Source organism: Xyrauchen texanus, chromosome 28, assembly GCF_025860055.1.
Source record: "Xyrauchen texanus isolate HMW12.3.18 chromosome 28, RBS_HiC_50CHRs, whole genome shotgun sequence".
Lineage (NCBI taxonomy): Eukaryota > Metazoa > Chordata > Actinopteri > Cypriniformes > Catostomidae > Xyrauchen > Xyrauchen texanus.
The window spans coordinates 13,508,073-13,533,869 of NC_068303.1; the positions used below are offsets into that span (position 1 = coordinate 13,508,073).

At 36.9% G+C, this 25,797-nt stretch overlaps 1 protein-coding gene across 1 annotated transcript in view; it reads left to right on the plus strand.

Annotated features, from left to right (window-relative positions):
* Nucleotides 1–25,797, plus strand: part of LOC127621651 (cyclic AMP-dependent transcription factor ATF-6 alpha-like) — a 54,425-nt gene that overhangs the window by 25,529 nt on the left and 3,099 nt on the right. Inside the window, exons 8-15 of the mRNA XM_052095331.1 lie at nt 4,693–4,878; nt 5,087–5,178; nt 5,496–5,636; nt 7,441–7,554; nt 11,384–11,483; nt 13,111–13,181; nt 14,798–14,909; nt 22,367–22,451. Coding sequence (XP_051951291.1) covers nt 4,693–4,878; nt 5,087–5,178; nt 5,496–5,636; nt 7,441–7,554; nt 11,384–11,483; nt 13,111–13,181; nt 14,798–14,909; nt 22,367–22,451 — 901 coding nt within the window. The remainder of the gene's footprint in view (nt 1–4,692; nt 4,879–5,086; nt 5,179–5,495; nt 5,637–7,440; nt 7,555–11,383; nt 11,484–13,110; nt 13,182–14,797; nt 14,910–22,366; nt 22,452–25,797) is intronic.

Consider the following 25,797-nt stretch of genomic DNA (forward strand, 5'->3'; position numbering starts at 1 on the left):
GGCGAGCACATCCAACAGACCCGCCCAACACAGACACCAACCCCAACTCTAATCCACCCGGCCCCACCTCCCCCGCCACCGGCAATCCCATACCAGCGGTTAAGCTTCTGTGCTCCGCTGTGTCTTCCTCCACAAAGGATACTGGGGCACCACAACAGGCACCTCCAAATCAAGCTCACCTGGTCTGGTTGTGACACGGCAGATGACCAGAAATCATTGTTTGGTTGACATTTTGGTTTACAATCTTTTGCTGGAATTGTGGTGTGCACCAGTTGTCTCCACAGCCAGAGACACCACATCCAACCCAGATAGCACTCCAACACAGTCAAGTTAAAATAAGAGAAAGTCTGCCGGCAGATGAGTTTTCCCATTTTGGTCAATGGATTGTGGGAGAAAATGCTATCTTTAAAGAAAAACACACAATTCCGTGATTGTAATAAATTCGCTTCACAATAGGTCAGAGTACAATGTTAACCTTTTTCTGACATTTATGTCCTTCCCATTTTTGCACTAGTGCTAATGTCTTGAGTGTGGAATGATACAATTTTGAAGGCCTATTGAAATAGTCACAGTCCATTTAGAGTGCTGTTGAGTGTGTTTGTGTATTTGTCTGGGCTAGCACAGCTGTGGTTTAACTGTGGCTTCTTGTGGTTTGGCCTCATAGGAGGTTTTTGATTGAGGGGGTTAAGGAATTGCAGTGCAACAGTAAAACTGACAGGTGGGACAGGTGTCCATGAGTGTAAGGTGGTGTGTGTTTATGTATGGCTGTTAGTGAGTTATTGTGGAGTGGGATGTTTGAAATGACTAAATGGTGATGACTGTTTAGCAGATTGTATGCAATGCTTTATGGCAGCTTAAGATTGATGACTTTTGGCAAGATACTTTGTGCAGTTTAGGCCTGATTTCAGTTCCCAGACCTAGTAGACTGTATGATGCATGAGAGAGTATGGCTGCCTATTTTGAGTCTTGGGTGCCTATTTTCTCAATATTTCTGGAGTCTTACCCAAAGAGTAGTGCTTTACAATATTGTTAGGCTAATGTAATGGCCAGACTGATTAAACGGGCAGTATTTGGTATTTTTATATTATTACGATTTACCAATAATTATGCCCGCTTACACTGAAAAAATATGCTTTGAATTTACATGTCCACATGAATCAATAAAGTTACACCAACATATTTTTTGCTCTTTGTTAGGAAACAAAATTTGTTCAAGTAATTTCAACATAATGGGATAAAAGTATTTTAAAAGTACCCAATTAAGTAGCTTTAAATTATTTTATGTGTCTAACGCGATTCATTTCCTCCGTTTAACATAATATTTTTGTGTCACAACAATACTGATTGATGCTTTAAGTTTATGGTAGTAAGCTAACTTTTAAGGCTAATTTATACTGGGCAAACAGGCTTTGTTTAGTTCGGTTACAAATGATGACAGTGGCGTTTTTGTGCTGCCAAGCTTATAGTTTGGTGAGATTTCTCCTGTTCGTGCACATCTCTGAAATCCTTGACCCAAGAGAATCTGCTGGTAGAAGAGAGTTGATGATTGGTTAAAACTATCTGTGGGTGTGGTTTGGATATGACTTTTTTTTTTTTTTAATATATATATATATTATTTACAATCGCGCGTGCCAGCTGAGGAGTTTTTACCTAGGTTACCTTTTAACTACTGTCGTTAAAAGTAAATCGTTTCGAAGCCCATCTCTAAGAGGTTGTGTGGAAATATACTTTTTTCATGATTTGCAACACAAAGACAGCATGGCCATGACAAATAAGTGGAGAGAGATTGGAGTTTTTAAAAGTGAAAGGGGCCAAGTTTAATAAAGCAAAGAAGAGGCACAGTGCTAAAAGCAGTGGTCCACGAAGAGAAAACCTGCATTATTGGCTGCATTATTGTATGAAACACCATGATATCACCCTAAAAAACGAATTTAAAAATGACATGGCGCATAGTATAAATGGCAGCTTAATTCGCCGTTTATACTATAAAGTTTGTCCAGGAGAAAAAAGTTTGGCTCCTTTAGTAAAGCACCATACAGCATGTTGTTTTTGTACCAGTCCTATTAAACGCTACACTCTTCACTACAATAGTAACCCAGCATAACAGAATTGGTTCTACATTTCAAAATAACAACATTAAACACTATGAAGCCACCCCGTTATCTCATCTTGCTCAATGTATAAAATAACACATAATTTCAACACATGATTTCTCTCTCCGCATCAAGTCCCATACAAAGGATGCTGGGAACTACAAATCCCCTGCCCAAATCCCCTTTTACATGTTGTTGAACACACTTGATTGGTTTACATTAACCCTAGCATTTTAGAGAATTACATTAATTGAAAACAAAGAAAACCAGTTTAGAAGAGAAACAGTTTTAGAATTTATTAAACTGGACAACCTGCGTTTCCACTTTTCACTTGGTTAGAAAATCCATTGGTTAGGGATGTTTTGAACCTTGGAGAGCATTATTTGCTTTGACAGTAAGCTTTGGTGGAGTCCTTCTATCATATTTTTTTATTTATTTCGTGGCAGCCATCAATATGAGTGTTGGATGGTACACATTTGGTTAAAATATTCTGAGGTTTTATTTGAATGACATTCCCTCAAATGTACACAAGACTAGAATGGAACAAATGTCATCAAACATCTTTCATTGTTTCTGCAGAAATCCTTAGTAACACTGAATTTTGGTTGAGTAAAGCCAACATTCATCAACCCCTCCCCACCCACCATGTTCTATCACCATGACGATGGCACAATGTGCTCTTGTAACCAAACATGTTGTTCATTCCCAGGCCCAGTCCATGGCCCGGATCCCGGTTTTAGGAGAGTTTTCTCAGGAAATGGGGAGCACAAACAATTACATGGAGGTTCAAGTGGTTTAATCACTACCATTATTAGGTCAGAGTCTTAAAATGGTCTGGCTTCGAGAACAGTCCACCCCACCACACCCCTCCAGTGGTCTCAGTTTCTCATCTATTCTAGTCACCTTTTCTTTTTTCTCAGGGTGGAGCCTGTTCTCAAAAAACATATTGGCTACACGCATCCAACCACATCTAGCAGTTGTATCAGGACTGGGTGGTTAAGCTTACATAAACCCTGTTTATGTAAGCTTAATTAACCAACCTAGTCTCATAGAATGAACGTTACAACGTTACTGTGTTTTACATTCCATGTTCTAGGTTTCGCTGCAGTTTCCTGGTGAAATGAGCACTAGTGGTGCTACAACAACTGTGCGTTTTATTCACTTGCACGCAAATCACGGGTACTATGGCTGTTTATGAATTTATAAACACAAATTCTTCTCTCTATTACTCACACACTGTTATTATATCAAAACAATTTGATCTAATCCATCATTTGAAAAACAATATATTTGAATGCTTGTATTACATACCCACCTACATTTACACTCTTATTTCAACATTATTAGGTTGTGCTGTAGCTCTCCTTATAATGGGACTTTGAATTCCCTTTTAAAACACTATCGATTTAGGTGTTGGTTGAGGGCAAGGATGTCTGTTTTGTTCACCTCATTTTTTTTTCACACTATTGGTAAGGTTAAGGTTAAATTTTTAGGTGAGAAAGGTATTTTTACTTATTAAACCATCCATCTAATATTCAGATTTAAAACCATGTCCGATTACATATTTTCACTCCGATTTTGGCCATCCTCTGCTGGACATTTCAAGCACGTAATTTTGGTTTGCAAAAATGTTGCCATTTGTCATTTAAATTTCATTAGATCTGGCTGTAATTAACAATGTATAATTGGATAAATTTATAGCATTCTGATGCATTTGAATGGGAGTGAATGGGGGAGGGAGCTAATTCTAATATGTCTTGGGCTTAAGAGCTTGATATATCTGTGCCTAGAAAACCGCTTTTATATATATATATATATATATATATATATATATATATATATATATATATATATATATATATATATATATTTTTTTTTTTTTGTATTTTTTTTAAGTAGCTGTGACCTTGGATCTGCTTTAAAGGTATATTATTGGTTCAATACAGTACAAGCTCAATCAACAGGATTTGAACCGTTGATTACTACAAAAAATAATTTGGCTAATTTCTTAAAAAAAAAAAAAAAAAAGGCAAAAATCTGGGTTACAGTGAGGCACTAACAATGGAAGTGAATAGCTCGGAATATACCTTTTTAAGGTTAGATGGTTCACTCCGTAACCATGTCTTATTTATGCATCTTAATAATGCTATCAAAAGTTTTCCTATTTAGCTCAAAACATGCACAAAACATTGTGTACCACTGCAGTTATTTAAAAAGTACTGGAAAATGTGCCAGATGTTCTGTTGTCTCTCGTGTGTATGAAGGGTCCATGGCCACAAATTGATGTTGTTAAACAACAAGATTTGTCTTGTTCAAAGATACAGCTAGAACATAAAATCAAGGACTTATTTGCAAATATTTCTCTAATTTACTTGTGTTATATAAAACTTGTTTGCAAGTACAACTCATCCATGTCACCAAATCTTGCGCAATCTTGTGGAGCCATTCTTTTTCTGCAGGACCAGAAGAGTACATTACGAGAGCAGATTAAGCAACAAACCTTTTTGCCAGTGTGTCAAGGCCTGTGAGCAAACACTAGTCCAATTACAAATTTGTAGTTGAGCTGCATTGACCTGATTGCTCTCTTTTCCCTGCGCAGTCGAGTGTGTCTAGGAGGCAACAACGCATGATAAAGAACAGAGAGTCTGCGTCTCTTTCACGGAAGAAGAAAAAGGAGTACTTGCTGACGCTGGAGGCCCGTCTGAAGGTGGCGCTGTCAGAGAACGAGAAGCTGAAAAATGAAAATGGCACATTGAAAAGACAAGTGGAAGGCCTGATGAGTGAGGTTAGTGTCCATACTATTAATCCTTGATCTTATCGCAGAATGTGATGACAATGAAAATCTTGATGCTTGAGAAAATGAATCATTGGACAGATTTTCACATTAATAAATAATAATTAATACCTTTATATAAGAATATTTTGATCTTGCCTTCATAAAACACATAAGTATGTAGTAGAGTTTTTTAGTTTAATTCTATTTGTCTCTTTAGAACTCCGTACTGAAGGCAACAGCTCCAAAAAGGAGGGCTGTGTGTCTTATGGTGGTTCTGGTCTTTATGGTCTTTAATTTGGGTCCAATGAGGTAAATCATTTAAATTTTCCATACCATTCCATTATTTTAATTTGCAACTTGATGTTTGTGATTTATACTTTAGTTATTTATTTCATGTATGTGTTTAGGTCTTAACTCTTTGTTATTTTGGTACTGTGTCACAGAAAATAATTACAGTTCATAGCTGTAGTGGAATTTAGCAATTTACTTTGTAGCACAAAACACATTTTGTCCTTTTGGAAGATAACGTTCCCAAAAGCCTGACTACAACCTATGTGCCAATATTCTGAAGGCACAAGGCATAATTTGCTACCTGAATGTTTTATAATATCCTATTTGCCACTTAGTTTGTTAGGAGGAGACAGAGGGTCTACCTTTCCTGCTGCGCCTGCAATCAATGGCAGACACCTACTGGGCTTTTCCCCAGAGTCTGAGAGAAACATGGAGACAAACAACCCTGAGACTGATCCCTCTAACACTGTGAACAGGTAACACTATTATTCCATAGTTTTCTACATTTGCTCACACACTCTGTCATGTTGCTTGCGGCGTGTGGGGCTGGAAGCACCATACCACTCAGAGCTTGGACAGGCCATTTATGTTTTATAAAACATGACAGCACAGGTGCTGTGTGACTCTGTCCAAATACCCGGGTAAGAGAACAAGGCTCTGTTGTCAGGTCTGTTCCACAACTGGACAGTTAGCTAAGTTTGTTGTTTTATCTACGCAGGAAAATGTTTTGAAAGGTGATGCTGGGTTTTCTTGTCCATACAAAATTGCTTCAACAACATGAAACTCACAGCACTTCAAATACCCCACATGAAAAAAGATACAGTATTTGAAGACATGATTACATTTAAAACCTGTTTTCTCAAAGACATTCATCAAGCAGGTCTAGTTGGTTTAGACAAGCATTACAGCATTAGTAAGGGGGTTTTCGGGACCATAACAGGTGGTGTTCCACAAGGCTTAAAAGGTCCATTTTAATTTCCATGCTACCTCATTTATTACCTGGTATCTTAATTTCTGCTGTGTGTTTTCCACTGTAAGGTAATTTTTTTTATTCCAGTTCAAACTGTGGTTTTGAAATTGGTCCTTTGAAAGGAAAGTGTAGTTGTTTTTTGGAGCAAATTAGGTAACTAGGCACTGTAGAATAAAAGCATGTACTGTAAATTGAGATCCAGATTTTTTTTTTCTTAGTGAGTTCATACACCTGTAAGAATTTTACTGTAAAATCTTCAGTCCATAAGATATTCCCACAGGTCTTGTAGTGCTAGCTTGCTCCTGTGTCATTCATAGACAAAAAAACTTATAACATTCCTGAAGGGTTGTCTGAGTTATAGATCTGTTCAGGGCATCTGGTACTAATTGCCCAGTGTTTGTCCTATGGAAAGCATTTTTCTTGTTGAGTGTTGATCATATTAAGAGCAGTTTAGTCTGCTGTCTTAATTTATTTCCTTCACAAAGGTTTGAGCTCACAGAAAGTAATCCAGACTAACTCCCACTCCCAGTTTCTTTACTGTGGGCTGAGCTGCTCTGCGTCAAGAAAGCTTGCGAGACCTAAATCTAACTTCCCAGAGTTTCAGGCACGCTTGCTCATCCCCAGCCAGAAGCGTTTGACTTGTCAAGGCCAAATGTTTCCTTCTCAGTATCATAGTTTCCCAAAGCATTAAATCAAGCTATAAATACCTACATCAGCTGCTCGCAGTCTGATTGTGCACCAGTTGAAATAGTTTTTTGATTATGTTTTGTCTTGGCTATATTGAAAGTACAAAATCAATGCATCTCTGCCATGAATTAAATTTGAGCTAGTCATATGCAGCTAGTCATATGCAGCATATGCATTTATAGCTTTTAGTTGCTTTGTCTTCCCATAGACAAGATAAAAAAGTTCCAACTTGGCATCCTTTTTAGATGTTAAGCCTGCAGTGTACCAAGAGATGATTAAAACAAGAGCTGTAGAAAATTCCTCACGTTGTCTCAAAATGAGAACATCTTTTAAAGTTCTCAAAGACTCTATCAACCTCGCTTCGCTGATCTTTTCTTTTTTTAACCTCACTCTTGAGGTCTTTATCTGTTCACTTCCGTTTTGTTGTAGCATCTCCCTTTCTTCTCACCTTTTAAAATGGATGGTTCACCCAAAAGAGATATTTAGCAGAATCTGCAAGCTGCTCATTTTTAGTCAATGAAAGTGGATGGGGACAGCAGTGTTTACTATTCACTTTCATTGAACTATCCTTTTAATGTTACCCCTTTTTCTGTTTTTAATACTGTTTTCACTCTTTCTCATAGGTTGGAGGATGTTGTATCAGAACAGAAGGCTCTGATGGTGGTGAAGAAGGATCCTCTGTATTTCAGAACTCCACCTCCCTGCCAGCCTCCTGTCAACAGGACCAAGTGCATTAAGTAAGTACTGATCATGCTCCAACATCAGTATTGACATTAACAAATTGTGCGGCCTTAACAATGTTTAGAAATATTTTTCAGTCCCTCATCTGTGACTTTTACTGTAGTTGTCAGTTTGTTAGTATCGGGCAGTCCTGTGAGAAATCAGTTGTGCTGTTTAAAGTTCCAAGAATCTGATCTGCAGTGCTGCTACTCTGATATGATATAAACTGAGAAATAATTTTTATTGTGTATCTCTCAATTTGTTGATTTATGTTTTAAGGAGTGTAAAGGCCAAAGTACTTTGGCTATGCACATTGCTAATTTACTCGACTCGCAGACACAGTCCTTGTCTGTGTGCATTGTCGGTGTATATGTCGTCCATTGACTGTACTAAAAGAGTATCACAAAGCAGTTGCAGTGGACATGCATCGAACGTGTTCATATTCACGGTCAGAAAAGTATACTTTGTAAGGCAACATGGTCAGCCAGGTGCGATCCGATCCGGAACACAGAAAAACAAAGGATACCCGGGCCTTTTTATAGATCATTTTAGCAGTCATTAAATCAGTGTTTTAATAAGATGATGACTAGATTCATAAGCACCTCCAAAGTAGAGGTCTTCACGGGTCCAAAAATGTGTGCCCGAACCCGAAGACACCCAGAAATGTGCTATCCAGAACCGACCCAGACCTGTCTATTATTTGAAATCTGGACCTGGCCGGGACACACAGACCCGATTGAACCAGATCAGCACAGATCCCACAGCTAATTGCTATTAACAAGTTAATTAATAAATGTTTTGAAAATAAACCTTTGTGTCTTACCTAATGTAATGTTAGTAGCCTTCTCTCCTGTGATGCATACAATCCATCCTCCTTGCCAAGAAAGATGGCATAATAACATCCAAGTTGTTCCTTTCTTACTGATTGAAAGAGCATGTATAATCCACTCATTATTTCAGCTTTAAAAGTCCAATTGCATCATGGTGGTGGATGACAAACATGACTTTGCAGCTTTGCTGTTTTTTTGTATCTCGCATAATACGATAACTTCCACTGTATGCCCTTTTGAACTATAACAGGGTTCGGGAACATTTTTTTACTGAGCCAATTTTGGTTGATGTATTTTTTCGAAAGAGCCATACCACAAACGAATAATTTTTAGTATTTTACTACGTTTTTCAATAAAATACAATGCTATATTGCACATAGACTAATCAAAAACAAACAAATATGCAAATGTTAATAGGTAACATGTTGCAATATGGAATTGAGTGTACGTGTTCGTGTGGGTCTCCATAAAATTACTTAATTTTACTTCATGAAAATGTTTACTTCCCTTTTGGGCTGGGCAATATGTAAAACATTTTTTAAAATTATAATCACATTTAAAATATATCCGATTATATGGTCAATCCCCAAGTTTGGTGAATATTTGTGCTTTATTGATTTTGCTTTAAAAATTTCATTAATTTATTGAAACAGAAAAAACTTGAACAACAGACATTTCTAAATTCAAATTGCACTTTAAACAAAATGAAAAAGCAATACAAATAACGTAGTGATAAAATCTTTTATATTTCCAACTCCCCAAATCCAAACATTTACCTTCTCCATTTGCCATCACGCAAGTATCAGTATGCAGCAACAGGTGAAAATTACTAGCATACAACTTAAGAACTAAAGACAATTATAAATGTAAAGATAATTATAATATTCATCATAATAAATAAGCCTAAAATGCTGCCAAATATGTGTTCTTATCGAAAGTGTATTTTAGGTTCAAGATGAACTTGTCTTGTATTACCTTATGATTGAATAACTTTCGCCTTTGTTTATTTAATGCGAAGATACCTGTATATATTACTGAACCTGTAGAGTTGCGTTCACAATGTGTAAGGGCGAACTAAACTCACAGTACCTCACGAGATGATCGGAGACCATTAGCAGCATTCTCATAGACTATATTATTCTTGCAAATAGTTTTCAGTTGAATGAAACAAAGTGAGACGTGGAGTGATAACTCTTTACATGCACTTGTTTCATGAGACAGGGTCCCGTTGCATGCCTCGAACACGAGCTTTGATGGCTTTTCTTTTGTCTGTTCTTAAAAATATAATAGTGTGTTTCTTCAAACACGTCAGCATTTCTTATCATGTGTCATTCCGAGACACCTTTTGTAGGTAGATGAGCAAAATTACTTGTGCATGAAATGCATTTGGAGAGGAGCTTGCGAACTCGCATTTTCCGGGTGCTATATCACACCCTGGTTGCACGTAAAAAACGTTCATAAAATCACTTGTAGAAAATGCTCTTAACAGCAAAGATCAATAGTTATTGGGAAACGAGTCCCAGAACTCTATGAATGTTCGTGTGTTGAAGCATTTCATTGCACTCACACATCAAATCAGATGCGGATCGGTGGCTTTTCTTTCATCTGGTCTTCAAAATATAATCACGTTTCATCAAACGCGTGTCTTTGTGTCTAATTTCTTGTTATATATCTCTCCGACAAGTCTTTCAGGTCGCCTTCCACAGTGGCTGGTACATCAGCAAAATACTCGGCATGAAAGTTCCGCATTTGGGGGGGTGTTCATTTCAAACCTTGTTCACCAGAAGTAGGCTGTAAAATTCGGGAGAAAGGAAACCAAAACGGTGTCATTGACTTCAAGCTTTGCAATCGTACCTACACTTTCTGTTGGAAAAGTATCTCTAGAAAGTTTTAAACGATCATGTGTTGGTGAATGGTGAGAGAAACTGTGAGCCACTTGATTTTTAACAAAGAGCCACTTATGGCTCACGAGCCATAGGTTCCGACCCCTGGCCTGAACTATAACAATGATTGCTCGTTCAGTGCCATGACGTTAGCATCCATAATTTCCTGTCATCTGAACGTTTAAAATTTGGACCCGAACCCATACGGGGGTTGGGTCCTGGGTCCTCGGGTTTGGGTGGACCAGCGAAGACCTCTACTCTAGAGACGCATTTCAACAAAAATACAATTTCTTGTTGGCCATAAGTTTTGAAAGTTTTTTTTTTATTTTTTGTATAACGTATTTTCTAGAATATACGTTTTTAATTTTTTATTTATTTACGGTATAAATAATTGTTGTTGGTCAGTTAAATCAAAACGCATATGCTTACAAACAAACAGATGAAAGCGTCAGTCATAGACACTAGTAGTGTTAAGTATCCTATTCAGAGTATTTTGCCTATACAAACTGTTTATGTAACAATTTAAATCTGACTTTATTCTGCCCACCATAATATTTTCCTAAGAAATAGAACAAAACAGTACTCTTAAGACCAATGTCACACGCTCCTGTAAACTCCTCACATCCTCACAAAATGACCTTTCGTCACACCCCTAGTAAAAGCATTCAGTCAGTGAAGTGGACAATTAGAGCAAAGCAAATAGAGTTGTAAATAAATCAACACACAGAGCTGCATATGTTATAAACAGATTTGGATTGTTTGTCGGGTTTTGTTTATCAAGAAACATTGACTAAAAGATGAAAAACGATTGCTTGAAGCAGATGCTCCAGATTAAAATGAGCACAAATATAACGTGATCTGTAAATCTTGAGATAATCTTCATGGAACGACTTTACATGCTGAGCAGCTGAAAGGAACTCCTGGGACTTAATGCTGCGGCATGCACCCTCTGTCAGGCTATCAGTGTGACTTATATATAGGTGTGCCTTATCTATTTTTTACAATATAATTTTGACCAGATGTGACTTTGTTTCCAGAAAATTCAGTTTTAAAGCAGAATAACATAGTTCATAATGTTACCGTTCAACATCTTGCCAAATCTGACATTATATCCCTGCTCTGCATATCTACAGGATAACACATGAACTGAGGGGCTGGGTACATCGACATGAGGTTGAGCGGACCAAAACACGCCGCATGAGCAGTACCCAACACAGGAGCAGAACCATTCTGGTATGACCTAGCGGCATTTCTCCTACTCATGCCACATCTGCCAATCTGTATTTTTGGTTCTTTCCTCTCTCATGCCCACTTTTAATTACTACAGCAGCAGTTTGGATTTTCCGTCTTGATATTTGTATCTCTTGTTATTTTTCACCACATTTTAAATGCAATCAAAATTCATTCTATATTCAGAAAGACACCTAAGGAGACCTTATGGTCTTTTTAGGTTGAGACAATATACTGTAAAGAGGCTGAAGAGCCTCATTTCTGTCTGTTTGACCTGAAGCATGACATCTGTCTCTGTGCAGCTCAACTGCAGACACTGGGTTGCATACCTCCAACCCAGATACAGGCAGCTGAGAACCACCAGGATCCAACACTGTTTATTTTCTTTAAATAGATCTTTTGATATGTTTACATTAGGGATGAGATCCCTCTTTTCTCTCTTTCTTTAAGCTTTCCTCGCTTGTTCACTCCTTTTTAACTCACTCTCTCCAGCTTGATCTCTCACCAAGTATAATTCAGGAGTCTTGGGAAAGTAAACAGCCCCTTGCCCCAGTCTGCCCAGTCATTCTGTCTTTTCCTCCCATTAACCAGTTTCCTTTTTTCCCTTTTTTTTTTTTTTTTTTTTTAAACAGTCCTGTTTTACTCTCTCTCTCATACAGAGTTTGGTTGTCTTGAAAACCCCCTGCTAATAGCTTTACTAAATTTTACCCAAAAGGCTTTAGAATACTAGGAATATAGCAAACAAGTCATATGCATTATAATACTTTTATGTTTTTGCATCCTTTTTAAAGCTTGAAAGTTTCAGTCCCCATTCATTATAATTGCATGGAAAAGAGCATCCAGTCCAATCTTAAGAATGTATTTTTTTGTGTTCCACAAAAGAGTCATGCAGGTTTGGCTTGATGACAGGATTTTTGTTTTTAGGGAAACTATTTTTAAACTATCAGACTGCACTTGTTTATTTCTTTTTTCGTTTTATTATTAGTTAACTAAGAGTGAGAGGAGGTAGATGGACAGCTTGTTATTGATTTAGAGTAGTATATGTGGGTCTGTTTAAAGGGTCTGCCCTATGTTGGGAACTGCACTGACAGGTCAGACAAATATCTTAAAGACACAGTCCTGTATTACATCACACTATGCATCAGACTTAAAGATATACACACAATCAATTCTGTCACACACACATAGACAGTTTCTCCTGACCTACCCCTATTGCGAGCATTTGGTATGAACCCTGCATGCTTTTTGTAACCAGGATTGAGCCACTGGTGTAAACATTGTCGTCATGCAGGTTGCTGAGAGTTTGGGTGATTCGAGATGGATAGGTGTGATGACAGATGGCTATTTCCCTGATTCTGTGTGCTGTAATGCTTCAAATTCATTAAGGTGACACAGAGAGGAACCTTTCTAGAGCCAGGCACCAAACTAAACAAAGACTGGAAGAGATGCACTCTATCAGACTAACACATGCTGACAGGAGCCAATGCACAGACCCAGTATGCCACATGTATGGAGATATCAGTGCTTGCAAAATGGCATGCATATGATTGTACATGTGCTCTCCGATTTGTTTTTATAATATGGAAAAAAGAAGTCACTTTTTTTTCTTTTCCTTTTTTTGTCCCAACAGAAAGCAGCAGAGAAAACCGCAGATGTACAGCAGATAGTGACACAGATCCAGTACACGGATTCCTCTGAAAAGTAAGTTCAGTCCAACTGTATCATTACATGTAGACAACAAAATATGCGAGGAACGTTTTGCATTGTTCACAGAATCTTTTCAATTGTCTGTCATTCAAGCCATATCTTTTAGTGACCATGATTGTGGTCAGTGTGTGAGCGATAGTTGTCAATTCTTGAATCTACATTACTTTATCAATGCTATATGACTAGCCAGTATATGCTGTTTTTTATTGAGACTGATTGGTCATGTGAACTAAATGACAAAAGCATTGTAATGTCCTCTAATGTGCATTCCTATAAATGGTCTTAAGATGTTTTCAATTTACAGATTCTAAGAGAACACCGTGACATGGAAGCCCAAATTCTGATCAACATGTCATGTCAAGTTCAGTCAACGTGAAATCAAAATAGACCATTATTTACTTTCTTAATATAATCATTTAATTTTTAGTTTCTGTTTTTATTGAGCACTATTCAGCAGTGCATGTTATTCAAAATGATTGTTTTTTTTTTTTTTGTATTTTAATATTATATCAAGAGAAACAACTTGCACCACCACTGAAATATTTTCCATTTCGGCTGATGTCACCTTGATCATGACCCAAAAGCATCCTCTAAGTTGGTGTCTGCCATGTTTCAAAAGGATAGTATTCCTCCATAATTGACTGTCAGCTTGCATTCAAAACTGCTCCATTCTAGTATGCAATGCCCACTTTTCTCTAGCCAATTATTTCCCAATTAATAAAATAAAGTTCCTACTTTTTGTTTCCTCATTAAAAACCCTGTTTCACTTATGATACATTGTGCAAGTAAAATGGATTGTAAATGCAGTTTTTTTTGTTGACTAAATCTATGCCAGATAGTTAAAAAATAATAATAATAATGAAAATATTGTTTAGAATATTGAATATAAAATTATATATTTTTTAATTACCTTTTTATAAAAGTATTTTTCCTGTTGCTGTTTTACACTTCAGCAGATTTATCCTCTTACATTCCTTTTTCTTAATTTGTTTGTTTCACTTTTTCTGGGTGGCCCTCAGGGTAAATCATATTTTTGGTTGCTAAGAGTTCGGCTGACCTCAGCAGTGCACCAGGCCAAAATTCAGCATGGCTGTCATTCCATTACTGCACACTGTCAATAGAGGAAAGGCAACATTTTCCCTAAGAAAAAGATGTTTTATCAAGAGATTAATGAGAACTTTTTTTTTTGCTCTGCCTTACACATTAAAGTGTTGTTGACATAAGTAAACTAGATATACAGCTACATTTAAAGGTTAAAATTTAAGTGGTGTGTGTATACTGTGCCGTGGCCCAAAAAGTGTTTGGACGCTTGTGTTACTATTAAAAATGTCTGAATATCATGAAATACTACTTGGGAACCCTGTAGTTATTTTCTGTGCAATAGAAGTCTCCCAAAAAAAATTCTTTAGTAAAATTTATGAAAAGTATCAAAACTTTGCCTGCCGTCCATTGTTAGCTACAGTTTATATCAAATACAATTAGTAAGAAGCCCTGACCATTCTTTCAATGGTATTGAAAATTACAATGTTTGAGCTTTAAAGAAAAGCTGTCAGTTCTTATTAGTGGTAAAATGTAAAGCCGTATTTGAAGTGTTTGTTACCTGTATGTAGGAATCCCAGCAATGAGCTGCAGGTGTACTACGCCCCTCGCCGCACCTACAATGACTTCTTTGATGAAATCAACAGAAGAGGGGATACATTCTACGTGATCTCGTTCCGTCGGGTAGGCTGACCACCCTGTCTATATCTCTGTCTATCTACCTATCTATCTCTCTATTTGTCTTTTTGCCTTCTCTCTATCTGTTGCCACACATGGACATGGGTAATTGGTTTGAGAGCCCACACAGAGTCATAATGGGACACTTGAAACCGTTCCACTATGATAGAGCTCATGGCCTGTCCGATATCCTGAACATGTGCAAGAACCTGGGAGGTCTTTGTAAACTTCTGTTTTTCTGTTTGTAAACTATTGATCTTGTTTGAAATAAAAAAAGAATATCAACTGTGGTTCTCGCAGTACCACCTTGCCAGTATTCGGCATGCCACCATGATTTTCAAGTTGAAGTGTGTAATTTTATTCAGTGCTAAAATACATATACTAATTTAAGCTTAATGTGTAGAAACAACTAGAGTATAAGAGTTCGTTCACACGCAATGTGTTTTGCGTCTGTAATGTTTTTCAGTTGTTGTTCTATGTAATTTGTACTAGTCTTTAACCGTTGTGATGCGTCTCGCACAATAGCTCTGCATTTTGTAGACACAGTGTCAAGTTAAAATAATCTTGAGACACCAGCATTCTGTAATAACAAAGGTATGAGTTTGGGGCGGAACTATTTATTTGTCCAATCAGTGTGGGGACTGGTGTGTGTTCTGGAAACCTGTTTAAAAACAGTTTTTTTTTTTTCAATTCCGTTTAGTGATGCTATTTGCGTAGCTGATCTCTTAGAATTTTTTTTTACACTTGAGTGACCATTTTTGCAATACCTTGTAAATAGATTTATTTAAATGAATCAAGCAATTAGAGTGAAATGAGGCAAATCTTGTGCACACATGTACATGAATGAAAACACACATGCAAATGTGCATACAGACATAGGTTTTGTAATTGGTCTTATCCTGAAGTTCATGTCCTCAACCCTGTTGCACCCTTCCCCCAATTTCCTTGAGCATCATTAATTTAAAGTCAGACTCCATTTGTAATAATTGAGTAACATTTTTGCCATTTTAGGCTTAAATTCATGTCATCCTTCATCTGTTCGTTCTTTATTCCATGCATGTTTAAAGTTGTTTCCCTTCCCTCAGTATCTGCTTTTCATTATACTCTTGGAAGATGTGAATAATGTTGGATGACATATTTGAAAAGTGTTTTTAAATTGCTGTTTTTTTTTTTTGTTTTGATTTTTTACAAAGAAAACGGCACACAAGAGTTTGAAAATAAAGCGAAATTAAACAAACAAAGCAAAATGAGCTTAATTAAATATTTCTTCAGTTTGTGCGGGAAGTGACGATGGATGATAATCACTCCGTTCCTCCATTTCTGGCATTCATTGACTTTGTTATGAATTATTTTGTATTTTTATATTTTTAACGGCAAACAGAACTCCAATTTCCTTTTCTGTACAAATAAAACATGGACATGACTCATATCAATGACTCAATGTAATTGTAATTCCTGTAAATCAACAAATGTTTTTGTGGTCTCTATGGACAAATGTCCAGTCTACTTTTTTCATTCTACCCTTTTCTCTTATCCCAGTTTGACTTGTAGTGAGTCAACTGCAAGTAAACCATTTGTATGTTGATTTCCCCAAAGTGTGTAAACACTTTAGAGCTATGGTGCTATCAAAACATTGCTCTGTTAGTTTTATCATCTGAACCAGCTTGACATAGCAATGTTGCCTCAACCAATGACTTGACTTGAGGAGAGACTGCCAGTGTGACCAACCAATGGAAGATGGTAGGGGTGTCTTGGGAAACCTGTTTAAAATATATTGTCAAAATTTTTCAAATTCCATTTGGTGACAGACATTTCACCTTTTACTTACCAATTGTATATTTCACTTTTTAAAGATTTTAAAATCAAAGTTTTCAGTATTTAGTGTTCAATAGTCCCAATAGAAATCAGCTTAAATCTTAGATGAGTTGAGTCAGATGACATCTGAACTGTTTAGTCATGGTAAAGCACCACCCTGTTTTTATTGGACTTAAGGATTGTTCAGTCTTCTGGGAAGTCAGACTTTCATAATATTGGCCCAGCACCACCAGAACTCTCCTCAGATGGTGACCTCCATTTATTAACCTAGAAAGGTCAAAGCCTAATCCATCAGGTTGCAAAACGGGCTGTCAAAGACTGAATTAAGGGAATGCGTTAACTTCCAGTTTTGTATCCTTTTGTTTAGTTGGAGACGGGCAATCACAGTGAATGATGGACATTTTATCAAAGATGTTTTTGTTTGTTTTTTCCTGTTGTTGCAGTACTAATGATGTGCAGCAACTGGAGTTCACCGTTTCATGCTGTTTCTTTAGAAGAAGAAAAAATGTCTTGTATGACACCTCAAGTGGTCTCTTAACATAGTTCTACCAGAAAGACTCAAATAAATGTAGCATGTATATTTAGTTATAGTATAATGCCTTTTGTCCCGGTCCATCCGTTTGGCTACTGATTCTTCCAAAGGTAGTTTTCAAAAGTGAGGAGCCTACCCCCAAGTTGAGGACCCAAACTGGTGTCATTTGGGGAGGTTGTGGGTGAATGCAAACTTTGGCATCATGAAAGCAGTGAAATAACAAGCTATTAGAGGCTCTTTAATACGGTAGCTATATAGTGGTTGGTTGAGAACGAATAGATGGCATATCGCTAGTCTGCATGTCTCTGAGCAATTGTGAAACTTTGCGTTGAAGCATATTTCATGTTATTGCTGACTTGAAATGAATTGCATGTGTTGTTTTTCCTCATTTGTAAGTCACTTTGGATAGAGCTCCTGCTAAAATAATAATTGTTAAAGAAAATAGAAGTAGCTTACTAATATGAGTTTTTCCTTTAGAATGAATGCATATGCTTCAATTTTCTAATTCAACTTTAAGTGCCCCCACTATAAAAGCAATACCTGTAGGAAACAATCTGAAGGAATGTGTGTCTTAGAGGGGAGATAGACATTTTAAAAAACGAATGAAAGCGGTTGATAATAATTTCTATGATTTGAGTTCTATGACCATCATTTAGTAAAATTGATTATGATTTCTCTTTTTAATTTTTAGACTGTTTGTTTGTTTGTTTGTTTGTTTGTTTTGTTTCCTTGGTTTCTGGGTGCGTGTCTATGGAGTTTTTTTATTTCTCCCCTGCAACTCTCACTGGAGTGTATTTGCAGCTTAATGGGATTTATTTCATTTTTCCATTTGATCAAACTCTCTGATCTCCCACAGTTGCAAACATCCCAAACTGTGCTAGAGATGTTTCTATTGTCCTCCTTATGTAAGCCAATCATACACTACCTGGCCAAAAAAAAAAGTAGCTGTTTGGATTTTAAAAAGCAGATACTTAAGAGCCTATGTTTGGATCATTATTGCATTGATTCATATTTTTCAACTGGCAATGATTAATTTAACCCTATCTGATGCAGTGTGTATCTTCTCATTTCTTAAACAACAATGTTGGAAGACATATCCCATGGTCATGGAAAAGATGTTACTGTGTTTCAAAAGGGGCAAATTATTGGCCTGCATCATCAAACAAAATGAGGAGATTGCTGAAATCACTTGAATTGTGTTAAGAACTGTCCAACACATTATTAAAACCTGGAAGAAATGTGGTTGGAAAACGATCTTTAATGATTGTGATCAGAGAACGACAGTAGAACTCACAACAATGTTTAATAGTAAAATGAATAGCAATTCCACACGCACAATGCAACAAGAACTTGCAGGATTGGGAGTAAACAGCTGTATTAATCGGAAAATAGTGGCTTCAATTTGCTAGGGAGCATAAAGATTGGACTGTGGAGCAATGGAAAAAGGTAATGTGGTCTGAGTCCAGATTTACCCTATTCCAAAGCGAGGGTAAGAAGGGAAGCACATGAATTGATGCACCCGTCATGCATAGTGTCCACTGTAAAAGCCCCAGGAGGCAGTGTTATGATCTGGGGTTGCTTCAATTGGTCAGGTCTAGGCTCAGCAATGTTATGTGGCAATAAAATGAAGTCAACTGAGTACCTGAATGTACTGAATGACCAGGTTATCCCATCAATGGATTTGTTTTCTTCTCTGATGGCACAAGCATAGGATGACTTGATTTTTTTCCCCTCTACTTTTAATAAAGGCTATAGGATGAGAGAATCGAACACACAGATTTAAGATATGTTCTGGGTCACCTACTAGTGCACATCGATGACTTCAGTTTCTAAAAAACCCTGCTTTCATAGTCTTGTCTAAGGGGCCACTGTAGGCTGGGAGGAACCAGATAGAAGAAGTTGAAGTCAGAAGTTTACATACACTTAGGTTGAATTCATTAAAAAAAATATTTTAACCACTCTGCAGATTTTATATTAGCAAACTATAGTTTTGGCATTCATTTAGGACATTTACTTTGTGTGTGACCCAAGTATTTTCCAACAATTGTTTACTGACAGATTACTTGCAGTGGGTCAGAAGTTTACATGCACTAAGTTAACTGCCTTTAAGCAGATTGGAAAATTCCAGAAAATTATATCAAGCCTATAGACAATTAGCCAATTAGCTTCTAATAGGAGGTGTACTGAATTGGAGGTGTACCTGTGGATGTATTTTAAGGGCTACTTTCAAACTCGGTGCCTCTTTGCTTTACATCTTGGGAAAATACAAAGAAATCAACCAAGACCACAGTTCTATATCAACATAACCTTAAAGGCTGCTTAGCAAGAAAGAAGCCACTGCTCCAAAACCACCATAAAAAAGCCAGATTACAATTTGCAAGTGAACGTGGGACAAAGATTTTATTTTTTGGAGAAATGTCTCCTGGTCTGATGCAACACATTTTTAGCTGTTTGGCCATAATGATCATTGTTATGTTTGAAGGAAAAAGGGTGAGGCTTATAAGCTGAAGAACACATCCCAACCTTGAAGCTTGGGGGTGGCAGCATCATATTGTGGGGGTGCTTTGCTGCAGGAAGGACTGGTGCACTTCACAAAATAGATGGCATCATGAGGAAGGAAAATTATGTGGATATATTGAAGTGAAATCTCAAGACATCAGCCAAGAAGTTAAAGTTTGGTCACAAATTGGTCTTCCAAATGGACAATGACCCCAAGCATACCCCCAAAGATGTGGAAAAATGGCTTAAGGACTACAAAATCAAGGTATTGGAGTGGCCATAACAAAACCCTGACTTCAATCCAATAGAAAATGTAGAAAACTGAAAAAGCATGTGTGAGCAAGGAGGCCTACAAACCTGACTCAGTTACACCAGTTCTTCGGAATGGGCCAAAATTCCACCAGCTTATTGTGAGAAGCTTGTGGAAAGGCTACCCAAAATTTTGACCCACGTTAAACAATTTAAAGGTAATGCTACCAAATACTACCAAAGTGTATGTAAACCTCTGACCCACTGGGAATGTGATGAAAGAAATAAAAGCTGAAATAAATCATTATCTCTACTATTATTCTGACATTTCACATTCTTAAAATAAAGTAGTGATCCTAACTGACCAAGACATGCAATGTTTTCTACGATTGAATGTCAGGAATTGTGAAAAACTGAGTTGAAATGTATTTGGCTACAGTGTGTATAAACTTCTTATAAATCTTAGTAAAATTGCAGTAATCTATTTACCGTACCGGAAATTCAACTCCACTTTCTGCATATCTTTAGTACAGTCACAACAGATGGTATTAACAGAAATGCATTTGATTAAGTCTAAAATAAAATCCGTGACCCATCTCCATCCATCACACAAACAGTGAGAGACATGACAGTGTTATTTATTACAAATCCAACTCTGCGTTTTTTCTGCTTGCATGGTTTCTTTCTTCAACAGGTATGTCTCCAATTGGTACAGTTGAGTTAGTCCAGCGGTTCTCAAAGTGTGGGGCGCGCCCCACTGGTGGGGAATAGAGACGTGGCATGTGGGGCGCGCCAAACGGGGGGAAATTTTCCTTTTTATGCATTTCTGTCTTTATTCGTTCATGGCGAGTCCGCATTGTCAACTTCATCTTTGCAGTGACACATAAAACACCAGTTTATTCATAAACAATTAAATGTCTCCTTGCTATTTTTGTTTCACATTCATAATCATTACTTTTGACGGTTCTTTGTGGCAAGCTTTATGCGTGCGGCTATATAACGCTCAGTATCCTGTATAGCCTACTTAAGTTATTAAATCAATATAAAGGGGCGATTTGTCCACTAATGGCTTAAATGAACAACTACTAGTCGACTAGAAAAAAACTTTAGTCAGAGGCAGCCCTTATTTCACATATTTTTGAACCAGCAGGCCATTCTGGGTTGAGCTGCGACCCTGAGCGGAATGAGCGAGCAGAGCGGAATATTCAGAAATGCGCTCTCGCTCACATGCTCTGATCGAACAAAGGAATATTAGAATAATGAATCATTAGTTTATCTTATAGCTACACTGCCCATAATTTTAATCCAATTTCAAACACAGTATGTTATGTCTATTTAAAAAATATATATATTTCACGTTTTTAAGTACAAAATGATGTTAGTCCTTTGCCACATCATATCTCTGTGAGATGGGCTTTTCAGCTGTTGCTTCACTGAAAACTAAGTACAGATCTCAACTGAACATTGAGCATGACTTGAGAGTGGCAGTATCAAGCCTGCAACCCTGCTTTGAGAAACTGTGCAATGCAAAACAAGCTCATTGCAGCCACTAATGCAGGGAAAATGAATTCTTTAAATACTTTCTTGCCAAATGGATTTCTCTTTTTTTTTTTTTTTTTAACAGATTGCAAAGTAGCACTTGTATTTCTTTTCTAATTTTTTTATCTTGATACAAATGTTGACACAGCTGCACTTTTATTTTCTCTATTTTTGAATTTCATGCAAGTTATGACAGCTGCACTTTTATTTTCTTTATTTTTGAACTTGCTGTTATTTCATGTAAATAGTTAGTTTGGATTTAGATACAACTTGTTACTGATACTACTTGTTACTTGTTACTACTGTTCAATAAATTGGAGCATTTTAAGCTTGTTGCATATTTCATTAGCATTGTGTTGGGGCGATGGGGGCAGATGGGGCTTGAAAATTCCCCCTTGTCCAAAGTGGGGAATGACCGAAAAAGTTTGAGAACCACTGAGTTAGTCTTATAGACAATTTGTTTTTTAAATTTGGTTAGGGGGTGTTACATTACATTGTTTAGGTCTTCAGATTGCTTGCACTCGAGGAAACTTGAAGCTTTCTTCAGCCAATTTTTCTTAGTTCTGCCATTAGCATGGGCTAGGGCTTCTTCAATACTATATACATGCATGTTATAAGAGTGTATGTCAAACAACTGGCAAACTCAGTGTCCTTGTTGATTAGTAAAGCAATTAGAGCTCCATCACATATTGTGAATTATTAACATGCGCTTAATAAATCGGATTGGTTCTTCATCAGTGACCAGTAGTTGAAGTCAACAGCAATGTAATAAACTCTTCTCTAACACACGTTTGCAGCTGACTGATAGATGTTCCTCTCTTGTTTACAGGATCACCTTCTCCTTCCTGCCACAAACCACAACAAAGGAAGCCGACCCAAGATGTCTTTAGTGCTGCCAGCTATGAATTACAATGGTAAGAGAAAATAATTGTGAGTGATCTTACAGGATTTATGTCTGGTAACAGAAAGGATGGGCTGTAATATCTGTCTCCCAGTATTGGCCTAATCAAACTAGTGCACTGATAATTGAAAACATTGGCCAATACAGATATGATCATAGATATAGCGTCCAACTCTACTAATTTACAAAATCTATTGTCTTGTGCCTATAAAATTAGCAAAACCATCTGTTACCTTTTGAAGATAAAAAGTACATTTCTTTTTGTGGTCAACTAGCCAAGGGAATCCAGTTTTAGTCCACCCAGATCATCCTTTATGTATGATCTTAACCAAAAGATTATCTGATTGTTAGATCAATTATGCGCTCCTGAGATACTGTACGATAACACAGATCTAACCAAACATCATTTTAAGTCAACAAGCATTAAATAAACCTTCTATGCAGTTAAATTCCTCAAGATTTTCTCAATTGCCCTGTTGACAGAAACCTGCCAGATCTACAAGATCATAGGATTGAGTTGTTTATATAATTGAAATCTGAGGATTGCCTCTTGAGAGCACAGTTAAGCAAAAGCTTAGCATGATGTTTGCTGATGTCATTTTTTCCAGCTCAATCTTGTGTTAATTTAGAAACGCTTGGCTTTCACATGGCTCTATTAAGCGACAACTTTTGGTCAGCTCGAGGCTGAAGTTTTGTTTTTGAAATTGCCGCCAGCTGTTACTGTTCTGTCCTTCATCCTCAAGGTATTGGGTTTGGATAATTGTATTTTCCTTACATGTGATGCAAGAGTGAAAAAAAAAACTTTTGTTTTGTTCATGTTTTGTGGTTTTTAAGATGGTCGATTTCCATCTTGAAAACAACATGACTAACAAAACAAAGATTTTTCCATCTTCATCCTTCAATCAATTTCAGTTTCAGGTTTTGCATAAAAGAGTGTTTTGTTTGGAGACAATTGTTGCAGTTCCTGGCAGCATCAGTGCATGCATGCTATTATCTGTTCTGTTTTCTGTCTTTCCTGGTAACTCCAGGGGGAATTCTGAGTCAGCATTATAATCATTTGTAAACTTTGGAGATAACAATAAAACACTATTTGTCTGTGCACTGCATACATTTTCAGAATTAGAATAGTACAAATGTGGTCCTCTGCGATCACAACCAAAGCCCCATATCAGTGCTTTAAATTCAAAAGCCTAGTTAAAACAAAACCAATATAACTTCTGTTCTGAATATTAGCCTTTAGTCACCATTCACAAAAAAGAAGCGGTGAAGGTGAATGGTGACTCAGGCTGTCAGTTCTTAACATTCTGCCAAACATCGCCTTTTGTGTTTCAGATAAAAAAGTAATACGGGTTTGGAACAACATGAGGATGTGTAAATAACAGCAGAATTTCATTGTTGGTGAACAATCCCTTTGAACAATTTCTTTAAATTGGTATTTTTAAATGGTGTTTGTTGGGACAGTCAGGCATAGTACCAGATATATCCAAGGGAATTCAACCAGGAAAAAGCCCAAGAATAAATTTCGATACGTATTTAAAATCAACAGAAAATTTTCATGTGCAAATTTTACTTCAAATTATGCTAAAAACTATATTAGAAAGGGGGGATGTACATTTTTACAGCCGCATTAAGGCTCCAATACATTGCAAATGTGTTCTTCTTTCTTTGATCAGAGCTAGAGAAAAGGTTGAAATAGTTGATCAACAGTATACTGTTTACAAACATATGGACGACCGTCCAAGGCGCTGGGGCTGCGGTTTATAGGAGCATTTACATAAGAGGTGCATGCTGTCCTGACAACAGACTACATGTAAAACATTAACTAATGTGACATTAAAATATTTTATCAATTACTACATGCCACACTCTATGAACAGAATCCACATGAAGCTGTTTTAACCAGATGATCATAATTTATAAATTAATATAAGTATATAATCATATATTTTGTAATTTGTCATGTTTACATTTTGCGTCCATAGCACTAATTAACGTTAGCTATAGTGCTATACGTGGCCATACGCACTGGTTACCACCTCTTATTGTATTTTAAAGACTTTTATAGGCTTAATAAAAAAAATAACATGACAAAGCCGCTATTAATTTTTTCTGAAAGTTTTCGCAAACAAACTGTGTCAAACCACCGCAACAAACTCAAAAACACTTATTTTCTACCAGATTTTGTTTTGGATTTTGCCTTAAAATATTACTGTAAATTCAGATTTTATCATTGGGGCTGTGCAACTTCAACTCTCATCATGCACTACTAATGCTGGGATAACTAAATCTATTTACCAGTTATAACTTGAAAAGTACTTTCAGATTGACCCTCTATGATGCTCTCTGGCTTATAAAGTTTTATCAGGGCTGGAGCGAGTCACACACATGTCTGCTGTAAAAATTATGGAAGTAACTTTCCTGCAGCCCATATGCTGTGCGTGCACTGTATGTCAAGATCTCACTGTCTCATTATGGAGAGCCTTCCTTATTGAAGGTAGACATTCAGCATCTGCAGAGTGATAATGTAAACCTTCATGATTTTTAACAGTTTCTTCTAAAATACTTACGCTTGTTTTTGATGAGAGCTATTATAAATCTGTCAAAACATGGGAAAAGATGTCACAGCCTGACCTTATCTTTCGAGAACGAGAAAGCTTCTCAATGTGTCAGTTAAACTCAAAGCAGGATCAATATTGTTCACTAAGACCCTGTATACACCTAGTATTAAGATTTGTCTTGGGTGATCCAGTCACACGTGGTCAGGTGAGACACATGGCTGTTTACACCTGGTCACTTAAATGTATCTCCTGTGACCACATGTGATTGGATTTGGAGGATCTGTTTCATGATGTCATACATCAATCACTTTGTCAGTGTGTTACTGCATGATATTAAAGTGCAACAAAGTCAGTAAAGACATAGAAATTACTGTGACGGTTATTTCCTTTTAAAGCAGCTCATAAACGCAAAGTTTAAAATCGTATTTTAGCGCTGCGGTTGATTGACAGATGAGGGGTGGTGCTTCATTGCAGCCGGGACCCATACAGGATGGATTAGCGTTTACACCTCAAATGTGATGTGATCACGTGCGTTTTTTACCACATTCACATGTGCTTTTGTGATCGATTCCAAAACGTTTTAGATCACGTTTAGACCTGTATTTAGGGCTGACCACATGTGATTGGATCACCCGAAACGCATCTTAATACCAGGTGGAAACAGGGTCTAAGTGTTTTAGAAATTAGCACACTGCCTGATTCTGCCAAAATTGTTAATTCTCTTTATATATAAAACAAGAGTTTAATCTCTTATTTATTCATTTTTATATATTTTATTACTTTTATTCTTATTTATTGGTT